General features: G+C 34.5%; 1 protein-coding gene across 1 annotated transcript in view; it reads left to right on the top strand.

Annotated features, from left to right (window-relative positions):
- Nucleotides 1–12882, top strand: part of LOC144438465 (cGMP-dependent 3',5'-cyclic phosphodiesterase-like) — a 66442-nt gene that overhangs the window by 41032 nt on the left and 12528 nt on the right. The window contains 10 exon segments of the mRNA XM_078127495.1: nucleotides 373–484; nucleotides 1097–1136; nucleotides 3352–3415; nucleotides 4349–4424; nucleotides 5546–5606; nucleotides 6317–6433; nucleotides 8461–8502; nucleotides 9542–9615; nucleotides 10041–10118; nucleotides 12261–12383. Coding sequence (XP_077983621.1) covers nucleotides 373–484; nucleotides 1097–1136; nucleotides 3352–3415; nucleotides 4349–4424; nucleotides 5546–5606; nucleotides 6317–6433; nucleotides 8461–8502; nucleotides 9542–9615; nucleotides 10041–10118; nucleotides 12261–12383 — 787 coding nt within the window.

The following is a 12882-nucleotide window of genomic DNA, read 5'->3' as shown; positions in this document are numbered from 1 at the left end:
TGTGTGTGTGTGTGTTTGTGTGTGCGTGTGCGTGTGTGTGTGTGTGTGTGTGTGTGTTTTTGTCTGTGTCTGTGTGTGAGTCAGACAGCTACAAATCCTAATAATGTGGTGTTACCTATATGGGGTTGTCAGTGGCTGAGTTGTTAGCCCTTACTTTTTTCCACTGTAGTCTGGGTATGCACCCGCCAAAGTCGACTGGGTATGTATATAAGAAGGCTGATGCTCAGTTTGACCTACCAAACAGCCTTCTAGGTTTTCGATGGTACTCTGGCTTCCTCCTGCTTTTGACGTGAGCACTGTAAAAGTTTCAATTTCCAAATTTAATTTGGATTAATAAAGTTTTTATATTAATTATTATTATTTATTCTATAGCTACACCCTTGAAGATGAAGAGAAGATACATTACTGTTTCAAATACACACTACCGTTGCTGGCCAATAGTTTAGCTTTCAAGAAGGAAAATCAACTCAAGATAGACACACAGGTTAGTTGTTGTTATTTACATTGGATAAATATGTGAAATTCTTGTACTTGTTTGAAACTTATAATAAATATGAGAGAGGAGGGAGGATATTGACCACAAATTACCTGTTGTGAATAGACATTGTAGGTACATTACCGATAGCCATTAACCACTTTCCCCAAACATGTTTTAATGTATTAAATTTTGTATATGACTTTGTTAAAGGCACATGGTGAGATTTCAAGTTCTCACATTAATCTTATCAGTGGAACCATTAGGATTAGATAAAATCAGAGTTTTTTCTTTTTACCCAGGACCAACTTTTTCTATAGCTCAGGTAGACAAGTATTTTTCTGACCCAGATTTTAAAACCAATCTAAGTTCAGATGAAGATTGAAATGTAGATGTGAAAAACATTTTTCTAGCAGAGCTATAGACTTAGAGATCTAGAACAAAAGAATGATCCTATGTCGTCCTTTTGGCTCCACTGATAAGATAATGGTAATGTTGAAAACTAGGGATTGAATATGTGGCCTTTAACGTTAATATGCCACAGTGGTACGAAATTTAATGTAAAATTCATGTAGTTAGATTTTTTAACTTATTTATTGCAAATTGTTTTTATCTCATCAGGCATTGTTACAAGTTGCTAAGAATCTATTCACACATCTTGGTGAGTACTCTTTATCTTGCATTGAAGACATAAACATAACATTGGTAGAAGATCAGGGCACGTTTGGAAGGAATAGAAACAGCACAGATAACAAAGAGAGTAGGGGGAAAACACAGAAAGCTGAGACTAGATCTAGATCAGCCATACAATGGCTTATCAATAAGTTCTCTAAGCATCAAGAGGTAAACGATGAAACGAGTAGTAGTAGTAGTCAGGCTGAAGCAGATAGCAGCAGGGTAGAAACAAATACACAGCAAGAAGAATGCAGTTCTTCTGATACCTCTAGAGAAGAGTTTGAAGATGCACTAACAGAATCAGAGTCAGATAGTCAGGTTACTAAATCCAAAGATTCGTTGAAAGGAAAAGTCAGTTTCAGTACAGAAGATTCAGATAAGAAGCAGGATCCTAAGCTAGCTGCAGTTTCAAGCGCCTTCTTAGCTAGACAGGGATATGTCGTGCGATGTGATAGTGAGCAAGGGCAGGCAGCACTAAGTAGCAGACACAGTTCTTTACAGTTGGATTGGACCCCAGGCACACTTAGTGTGTATTGTATACCACAGATACCAACAGTAGCTAGTCAGCCAGGGCCAGATGATCACAAACAGTACAGTAGGTAGCTTCTTTATTTTGTGACATTCTATGAAACTTTAGACTACTTAAACTTTATGAAGTTTTTAGGGACATTGCAGATTAGAACTTTACAAAGGTTAGCATCCAGATTTCACTGAGATTTAGGTACCACACTTTCATGTTTATAAGAGTTGAGTTTTATTATCAGTAAGATCTTGAAACTAAAGTTAATAGTTTTAGGAACATAAAATTTGTTTTTAGACGTCAGAGATGAGGATTCAGATCTCACATAAATTTAGGTTATGTAGAGTTCAGTTTTATGTTCAGACATTATGTCTAAGATCTTAAGATTCTATGAAATTAAAGTTTAGTGTTTTAGGGAGATAAAATTCAGATTCAGACATAGAAGATGAGGATTCGGATGCTATTTTCATCTTTATTAGAGTTCAGTTTTATGTTCAGACATTATGTCTTGAGATTCTATGAAACTGGAGTGTATAAAGTTTTTGGGGCATAAAGAGCTTATGACTTACAGATAAATAGACATGAATATTCATCGTTCATCTAATACATATGTATGTCTGCTAAGTCCCATGAGGGAACAGTGAATCACTGCACTATGAGAACAAGGAAGGTGAACTAGAGTTTCAATTTGGTGTTTCTTGGTAATTGCATGAAATATATATGTGATGTGAAATCATGAAATGACTCGCTAGAACCTACGTTTATTCCTGGAGTTGTGTTCCCTATAATATTCAGTTTTATAGGAACATAAAAGTCAGATTTTTGACTTCAGCGGTTTAGGATCCAGCTTTCACTTAGATCTAGGTGCTACTTTTGTATTTGTTAGAGTTCAGTTTTATGTTCAGACATTATGTTTAAGATCTTGAAAATCCTGTATGCTGTCAACATTCAGATTTAAACTATTGAAACACTACATACCATTGAAATGTTTGCAAAAGAGAGGAAAATGATGCTTTCGTCCACCATGTGATATTTTGGGGTCGTTATCGTACATGGTTAGTATTCTGTCATAAAAAGTAAACTTTTCTTTCAGTGCAGAGTACGGAATAAATGATTTATGTCTGTTCTTCACCAGGAAAACAGAATTCCGATTCGTCTGTATGTAGATATGTGGAGGTTATATTCAGATGTTAAACCATACTTTAGTCACTAACACTTCACGAAATAGAAAACGGATTTATATGCAGACATAAACCTTAAATTGAAATGCATAGATCTAGTTACTGACAGTTTTTGAAATAAAATGAAATTAAGATCCTATTGATTGTTTACTGTAGAGTATGGTTGACAGCCTTTGTGAGGAATACGTTAACTTTGTTGTGGAAATTCACAGAGTGCAGACGTGGGTTAAGACCTGCATGTCAATTTCTATATTACCCATGATGAAAAATATTCAAATTGAGATTGAAGACTGTCTACAACTTCCCTCTTTTGAAATTGAAATGACACTTCAATAGATTTGAAATGTCACATCTTAAACAGGGTTCACTCTTTCTGACAGGTTTATCAAAAGACTGATTTTCAAAGTGGCGGATGGGAATTGAAATGGGCTACTTTTTCATAAATTGTTTCAACTGTATTAAACTTTTCACTAATTTGTAATTGATTTTCCTTTCACTAGATGACGTTTCTGCGTTGCTACAAGAGATTATGCAGGAAGCCAGAAATATGACACATGCAGAAAGGTAAGTTGGGAATTATATATTGGATTTCAGTCTGCTTTCTTGAAGCTCTGTATTAAAAGTAGTATTTGAAATCCCCCCCTCAAAAAAAAAAATTAAATAGATAAATAAAAAATGAAAATGAACATGAAATGAAATGAAACGAACATGGAATGAAAATGAACATGAAATGAAAATGAACATGAAATGGAATGAACATGAAACGAACATGACATGAAATGAAGTGAACATGAAATGAAATGAAATGAACATGAAATAAAGTGAATGAAATGAAATGAACATGGAATTGAAATCAAATCAAACCAAATCAAATCAAATCAAATCAAATCAAATCAAACGGAGTGGAGTGGAATGGAATGGAATGGAATGATGAAATGAAATGAAATGAAACGAAGTGGAATGAAATGAAATGAAATAAAAGAAATAGATAAAATTAAAAAAAAAATTAAACTAAAGTTCTCTAAATGCAGCTTGACAGATGAATCCATTAGTCTACATTATATGAAGTCACTCTAAGGCCAGTGAACATATGGTTTATTTTTCATCAACGAGCTACTATTACACCATCACTCATCGAGAAAATACTTTATGTAGATGAAAAACATCAAACCGTCATTTTTCGTGTTTACTTTCTGGATGAAATATTGTTGTCATGTAGAATATAGAATTACCACAGAACGGAAGAAACTAGAGACACACTGTAGTAATTGAATTGACATAATAGGAGATGTGATTCTTTGATATATGTATACCTGAAACCATGGCTGAAACTAAGTAAATTGTAATATTTACACAACATTGTCTACCTTTTCAAACTTAAAGGTGGTTATATACATAGAATCTTTGTCTGGCAGAATAAGTAGTCTAAAAATTAACTATTTTAATAAGTATATATACTTGGCAGAAATTTGTATATCTGCATTTATATTGTTTCAGATGTTCACTGTTTCTCGTTGAGAGAAAGGAACTTGTTGCCAAAGTATTTGATGGTAATGTCACAGAAAATGGAGAGGTGAGTATTAATAACCAGGTATTGTGTTGAGGTTTAGAGCAATTACCGGTTGAGGTCATTAGACGGAGTTGGTACATATTGTGGAGAGAGTTAGAATAATTGTTGGTTTAAGAGGTCATTAGATAGTCCGAGGAGGCTCTGACTTGAGTACAGAGTCATATTTGGTCATTATGACTCCGTTCTCAGTCAGACTCAGAGATCCAAGTGGTCTCAAACTTGCGATCAAACACCAATTACGAAACTTTTGAATGCGGCACCGATTTTCACCATGTAAAATATGTAGATCATCAAACTTCTCGTCCAACCTTCAAAAGCAATTTGTCAAATGATTTCCAGTCAATTTTGTGAGCTGTACAGCTTAAGAAGGATGACTTTTCTCTCCAAAAGTTGTCTTCCAGGTTGTGAATGATAATGAGATGTTGTGTCCTCGTTCACTTAAATTATTGTGTGTAATTAGAACAGTATGCATCTATTATACACGTACATGACCCAGTTGTATTGGTCTGTGGGTGTGTCAGTAAACGAGGGCCCACTATCTCATTATTTATTCAAATGCATTGTTCGCAAGTTTGAGAGCACTTGGATCTCTGACTGAGAACGGAGTCTTACCGACCAAATATATCAGCAGAGCCTCCTCGAACTAGTCATTAGTGAAATACTGGACTATTTACAAGAAGGTACTGACCTCCATGTTGGTTTACACATACCACCATATGTTTTGACAAGACTTTGAGCTTTGAAATATATGTCCTATATTATATACTGAAAGTGACCCATCAACAGACTAAATTACATTATCTTTTTGATTCCGTTACAACAAATAAGATCCATCCACTGTATCAGTACATATACCGGAAGGTGATTGGACAACATACTGTATCAATTATCATACATCATGTTATCAAAAACAATAACTAGTATGTATGTTATCTTTTCAATAAACAGGGGAAAGTGTTTGAATTTGCAAATGATTATTTGCAGTGAAGAAGATTGTTTTAAGCTGTTAGGGGGAAAATGGCAAACTCAGTTTTGATTCAAGTATTGAAGCTGATAGAAATTCCTTGTTCTGTATTCAGTTTCTGTAGGATATTGTAACTTAGATATATATTGTGTGATTACAGGTGCTAGGTGAAGTGAGGATCCCTATTGAGCAAGGCATTGCTGGTCATGTAGCTACAACAGGTTAGTGTTACTAAACATACTCACTCCCCCCCCCCCCCCTCTCTCTCTCTCTCTCTCTCTCTCTCTCTCTCTCTCTCTCCTCTCTCTCTCTCTCTCTCTCTCTCTCTCTCTCTCTCTCTCTCTCTCTCCCTCCCTCCCCCTCTTCCCCTCCCTACCTCCCCTCCCCCTCTTCCCCTCCCTCCCTCCCTCCCTCCCTCCCCCTCTCTCCTTGATTGATCGATCAAGTATTATATAGCAGGAAAAAACCACAAAATTTTAAAATCTTCATGATACCTACTCGAAGATTTAGCAAGCATCGCAAGCGAGCACTTCTTGTCCCTGATTTCACTGAAGGATTTGTTTTCTATAAATTCCAAGTAAGCACTTCTTGTCTGTGTGTTCATTGAAGGATATGTTTTCTATAAATGCCAAGTGAGCACTTCTTGTCCCTGATTTCATTGAAAGATTGTCTTCTATAAATTCCAAGTAAGCACTTCTTGTCCCTTATTTCACTGAAGGATTTGTTTTCTATAAAATTCCAAGTAAGCACACTTCTTGTCCCTGATGTGGTACTTGATGTAGTAACCTGTACATGTATGATAAGCTACAGTAACATCAGTTTCACTGCATGAATACATTACAATCCATATGACTCCAGCTAATAGTAGTCAGAGTGGTTCTTATCTGATGTGTTCTCATGGTTTATTTCTATGTATCACTATCCTTAACAGGTGAAATTCTCAACATAAAAGATGCATATTCACATCCGTTGTTCTACAGAGGGGTGGATGAAACAACAGGATTTAGAACAAGAAATATATTGTGCTTCCCAATCAAAGATGAATCAAGTAAGTTTACATAATTATCTATCAGTGATTACTATGCACCAATGCATGTACATTCTAGTGGTATTTGCATTGCAGTGCAATACCAAAAACATTATTGCATACCTGCATGCAAATCATTTGCAAATAAGGGTGTGATCGTTTGTTGTACATGAATGTGCATGATTGTGTAGTATCGTTTTTATAAAATTGACTGTTTCCAATAAATAATGATGTAATAATATCAGAAGCCCACGTGTGAGTTCCAGTGTGCATACTCAAGGGAAATTTGTACTCGGCACGCTTGCAGTGTTTTCTGCTGCACTTTCATTAAGTACGCTTGTGAACGTATGGCCATAGAGAATACTACAAGCATTTGTGTGAGTACCCTGAAAATGCTCTTGTGTGTCATGGGTTTCTGTCACATTATGACACAGTACCAGTTTTGACTGATATGTGAGTATGAAAAATATCATGATAATTCTTTGTACCTGCAATAGCATTTCATCTCAACACGTGACTAGAAGCCCAATATAGAACAAGACAGTCAACTTATTCTCACGTGTGTGCCTATATAGTAATACGTGTGTAGCATGTTAAGTGGCAGGCATGCTGTCAATCTAGAAATCAAGTGATTGTGACATGCCTAGGTGGTAAAAGTTTATTTCAGGTAACGAGAATAGATATTGTAAGGTCACTTCATTCCATACTCTAAGGCCATCAGCCCATCACACAAATAAAATATTACAAGATAAAAGGACAATACAAAACAACAGAACACACATAAGCAGATGGAATAAATAAATATTACAAATCATTAGGAAATAGATATTACTTACTTCCTACAAATTTAGTAAGTTTGTCAAAGGATGATATCTTTGATCTAAGACTTGAAGAAAAGTGTATGTTTTGGTCACAATTTTACATCCCCTAATATGACAGGTTGTGAGTTTAAAAACATTCTATCTTCCTCTGTGATATCAAGCTATTTTGGTAAATACTAATTCTCGATAATGTAACAGCTCTTCAACCGAAAGATTTTGTGTAATTATTACATGTTTCACCACTAAATTCAATCACTGGAAATCCTTCTACAAGACTAAATGTATTCCTAGTCACGGATGAGTTAAGAATGTCATATACAGTATTCTGTTATCACTCAGTTTGAGTGTAGTTTGAAGTAGTGTCACTGAAAAATTGACTTCAAGATTACTTTCGCAGTGCAGGAAATATCCTGTTCTTCAATTTTTCTGCTAAAATGTTTTATATGTAAACTATTATTTTGCATTTCTGATGACAAACAGTAACAAAAATATGTATTTGTACTACCAAACCAGAGTGAGTATAAAGTTTCAATTTAAGCATCACAATTTATTTACGTCTCAAACATTTTTGTTACAAATTACATAAAACTAAATACAAACACTGATAACGCTAGCATATACCATGATACATTTGATCTCATTACGAAAACAAATCAACATCATTTTTGGACTAAAAAGGACGATTCAAACACAAAAGTGTTTTTTAGTGTTCACAGTGAGATAAAATATAAATATTTCATATGTGTGCTTGCAACCAGTGCCTGCATTTTGTTTGTGAAATTTGTGACAAAAAATGTTGTGTAGATGTAAAACACATTGCTGCCTAATTGAAATGTTATAGTCACTCTGGTTTTGTAGTAACATGATAGAATTCAAGATTTAGTTGTAAATATTATATTTCGTGTAACTTTACTGCTTCTCACTTTATACAGATTATTATTATTCCTATTCCAAATTTATGTTCTCAATGGTAACTTGGTGTTTTTGGACACAATTTGACAAAACAACCCATCATTCATGACGACATACATGATTATTACCACTAATAACCAAAAGGAAACTTGATGGCCTGAACAAAACTCAACTAAATAAAGTTTTCTTTAATACAACTATTACTAATATTTTAAAATCTTGATTGAATTTTTTTTTAAAAGAAGAAGCTTTTGACAAATATTTTGTGACTTGCATATCAATGACTATAAATATGGTTATTTTTCCTTTTTTCAGAAAAAGTCATCGGAATAGCTGAACTATGCAATAAAATTAATGGTAAGGGATTGCTACATTTTTTTTTACATTTTAAAAGTTGAATAAGCTGAGTTGATAAGCTTCTTTACTAAAATGCTTCACAAAAAAATATTAAATAGAAAACATGAAAGTAAACTTCTTCTCATATAGTTTTATGTCAATGCATGCCTTCAAGAGTATTAAAGATCATCATCTGATATTATTAGCACATTTGATAACATAGTAGGGGTTTCTTCCACATTTTACAACCCTTGCATCAGTTGTCTAGAAATGTGAACACTTAAAATTGCATGACTTTCAATGTGCCAAAAAGTTTTCTCCTTATCAAACTGATATACATTGATACAAAAACAATAGCGGGTACCTCAGGTTGTAGATGCATGTGATGCTTTTTATCAGTTTGTTTATGTCTGAAAGTTAGATATATGTTATATATAGCAATATGACTGACTTTCACAGACATAAACAAACTGATAAGAAAATGGTGTGAACTTACATCAGTGACACCCAATGATGTCCTGATCAATATTTCTAGATAACTGATGCAAGGGTTGTAGTATACAAATATGTCATCAAATCATGGTATCATATGAATACAAGGTGTGAGTTCTGCCAATAGCAAAGTGATAGTTATCAGTATGCTTCAGTAAGTAGAATACCACAAGTACTTCAGATATGCAGCAAAAATTTCCCTCAAAGAATATATCAACTCAGCTTTAGAAATTTTATTAAAACTCAGCTTTAAAATGGAAGGACACAAGACTTGTGAAAACTTCTGAAAAAAACATGAAATCATTTCACAGTATTCATGATTGGATATAATATAGTGTGTGTGTGTGTGTGTCTGTCTGTCTGTCTGTCTGTCTGTCTGTCTGTCTGTCTGTTTGTCTGTGTGTATGTGTATGTCTGTAGCTTTGTGTGTGTGTGTGTGTGTGTGTGTGTGTATACATGTGTGTCTATGTCTGTCTGTGTATGCGCTGTGTTTTGATGATATCGATTCAAAGAATATTCCATTTTAAAATGCAACTACTCAGTCTCTAAATGTTATTGTTGTATTTAGGTTCACACTTCACAAAACATGATGAAGAGGTTGCCACTGCATTTGCTGTATACTGTGGAATCAGTATTGTACATGTAAGTCATCACTAGACAATGATATATATTATAAACTTTGAACAGTTACACCAAACTTTAGTAATGGTAATATTTACAGAATTGATGACAATAACATGGTCTGTTTTATTAATTGAATATGTTTGGGGGGAGGGAGGGGGATATTAAAGTGGCTGCATGGATGAGGATTGGTTATTTAGTTTGGATGTTTAATTTATAAAACAAATTTGTCATGACTTCTGACCACTTTAACATGTAATTAAAGCATAATTTCTGTTTATCCCATTTATAGAAACTGGGATAAATTTACGCAGAACTTTGTAAAATAAATATAAAAGTTTAGAATTAAGTAGCATAAAGTTACACTACGTGTGAGTTTACTAATAAACATCTTTTTATGAGGATCTTTATGGTTATGTTCTTTTCTGTTTCTTTCATCTTTGCAGGGGTTGTTGTACAAGAAGGTGAAAGATGCCCAGTATCGCAGCAAGCTTTCAAATGAACTTATGATGTATCACATGCAGGTAATTTAGTCACTATGTATTGTACATTACTGCCTCAATATGGGTGTTGTGTAGTCTAGATCTATGTGTGGTATTGACTTGTCTCTGCACCCCGTCTAGATCAATGAGAAATCATGAGCCAAAGTTTTGATGCAAATGTGTAAACCCCAACTGTTAGAATGGCATGATGTAAAACCATGTGTAAGTAGCATCGTGAGCTGACAAATGTACCATATTTAGACATTATGTAACTGCCCACAATAAACACTAACTTATCATTGGGCAGAATTCTGTGATTGATTAATAAAGACATGATGTTAATGACTGCGTCGGTGGCTTCAGTTAAATTTAAAATTTCCTCTCAGATTCTCATTGAACTGGACATAGAGAGAGATGTTGAGATTCAATGTCACTGATAGCAACTAGACTAGTGTTTGTGCATCTGCCCAATCTGAGGAAGATGGTAGGATAAGAATCTGATCCCAACGTATCAAATGTATATATTTGGGGCAGTAATATATTTTTATTAAATGTTGAATGAATATTTTTATGGTTGGAAATGTCACATTGAATTGATGTGCCTAGTTAGGATTTTTATCCCGTTAGGTTCAAAGTTTTAGAACATCTCTTAATATAAAAAAAGTCATAATTTATATAATATACTACTTTTTGTCTGATATTCATTGCCCATGGGCAATTTGAGAGATTCACCTGCCCAAAATTATTCCTATCTGACTGAGATAATGTCACAATTTGTAAGACATTTGTGTATATTGGCTCTGAGGCATGTAATAATGTATACGCTGTACGGCTATTATACATGTTGGATTGACATGCCATATATCCCCTTCCGATAAATAACCCTACAGCAATCTTAGAAAAGACGATTTGTCAGAAGTATTAGATGAAAAAGTCATACTGAAAATGATACATGACGTAAGTCATCAAAAATAAGATATCTTATGAATACCTAAACCATGCCACCCTTTGTGTTTTGTACCATACTTTTAACTCATTTCGACACTCAACATGAAATTTGAGAACTCATTACAAGCCATTGATAGATCTCATTTTCTCATCACCATGACTAAATCTTCGCGAAGTCCAGCAATGAATAAGGTCTTTAAAACTGCAGAGTCGTGATTTGAAATTGTACTGATTCGTATTGTTTCTTGACAAAGAGTGAATCGTGAATGATGTGTTCTGTTTGCATGTGAATAGATAGCATCTCTATTGTAGCGATTTTTAATATCATGTAAATTTGATCCACAGATATATCTCATGGGATACATTTAGTTTCAAATGATGCATCCAAAATGTAGGGCTAATACCATAAGTTTCTTTGGCTTCTAGAAGTTGCCACCTGACATGTTCAGAATATATAATTTGATCACAGTCCCTCTATAGAGACTGCAGGTAATGCATGGCACATGATAAGTTGATCACAAGCAATAATTGTCCAAACTGTAGAGCTAATACAACAATGTTTCCAGGATGTTACCATCTCAAAATATAATATGTAATAATACGTTGCCCCTGACAACTGATCAATGTGACCTGGTTTCAGTGTTAATGCAATTGCGTAATGTGAAAATAAGAGATGGGAGATGCAGTTGTATAATGAATATCATCAAGTCATCACCACAAAAGGGAACCATAGTGTTAGTAGGATATACAATTCTGTACAAATGCACCTCCATGTATTTACCTTAAATTACATGATATCTTCTATCAATTTGCCTTAAACCACTGTTCTCTTTATGGCAATGTTACCTCACATACACTCCCTTGTTAAAAAATTCTTAAAAAGCATGGTCAACACCTTGCAAAGTCTTCTCAAACTGAACATCATTTGCCATGCATTATTCTTGCAGGCCGGAGCTTATTTTTCAGTTGATGCAAAGTAAAAATATTTAGGGATCTGGTAAACATTTTAGTGAGTATGAAAGCGATCATCTAATACTAGTAATAGCACTGAGAATATAGCCAAATAGAGTCTTTTTGTTTGTCTGCTCACAATTAAACTTTAAACATGTGCTCAGCAACATATCTCTCATGCTGGGTATTGGTTGATTGGGTATTCATGAGACTTTTCAATATTTGAACCCTCCCACAGGTATAGCTTATGAATTCGTAATCAAATATGGTTGTATCCCATTACAGATTAATGTTGCTGAATGGGAGAGGTTAACAAATGCAGCCATTCCCACTCCTTCCACATTCCAGAGAGATATGCATAAATTTAGCTCTGTTCCGAGGGCTATCCCAGAGGCAGACACCCCATTGGTAAGTGTGTGGCCTATTCCGTAACTCATTTTAAGATTTAATGCGAAATGGGAGAAGCCAGTTTGCTCCAATTAAATTCGCACTCTGTCATCTCCATTTCCATCTTTCCACACCATTGTTCAGTTTTCTATCAATTTGTTATTAGCAGGCTGAGAATAAATAGCTTTTCAAAAAAAAATGAATCACCTGCTACTGTCAGTTCATAGCACGTACGTAGTGTGTACATGTGCGATGTGAAGAGTTCTCATGCCAAGCTCTCTTATAATCTTATGAATCCACAGGGTATTCTTTACTTCAACGAATCTCAAGAACAGTATATATTGACAGATAAGCCATGTATATATATAGTTAAGGGCAGCTAGTTTTATTATATCTATGTTTCTTATGATAAGATTAACCCTATATTACTTCAATGCAACAAAATAATGTTAAAATTGATGCCCTCTGTGGCTGGGTCTGTAAAAAAATCGCAACGTCACTGATTGTAAGATGGCGACAC

This window comes from Glandiceps talaboti, chromosome 8 (genome assembly GCF_964340395.1).
Source record: "Glandiceps talaboti chromosome 8, keGlaTala1.1, whole genome shotgun sequence".
NCBI lineage: Eukaryota > Metazoa > Hemichordata > Enteropneusta > Spengelidae > Glandiceps > Glandiceps talaboti.
Note: the sequence above shows the minus strand (reverse complement) of the source record. Positions and strands in the feature narration are given on the sequence as shown.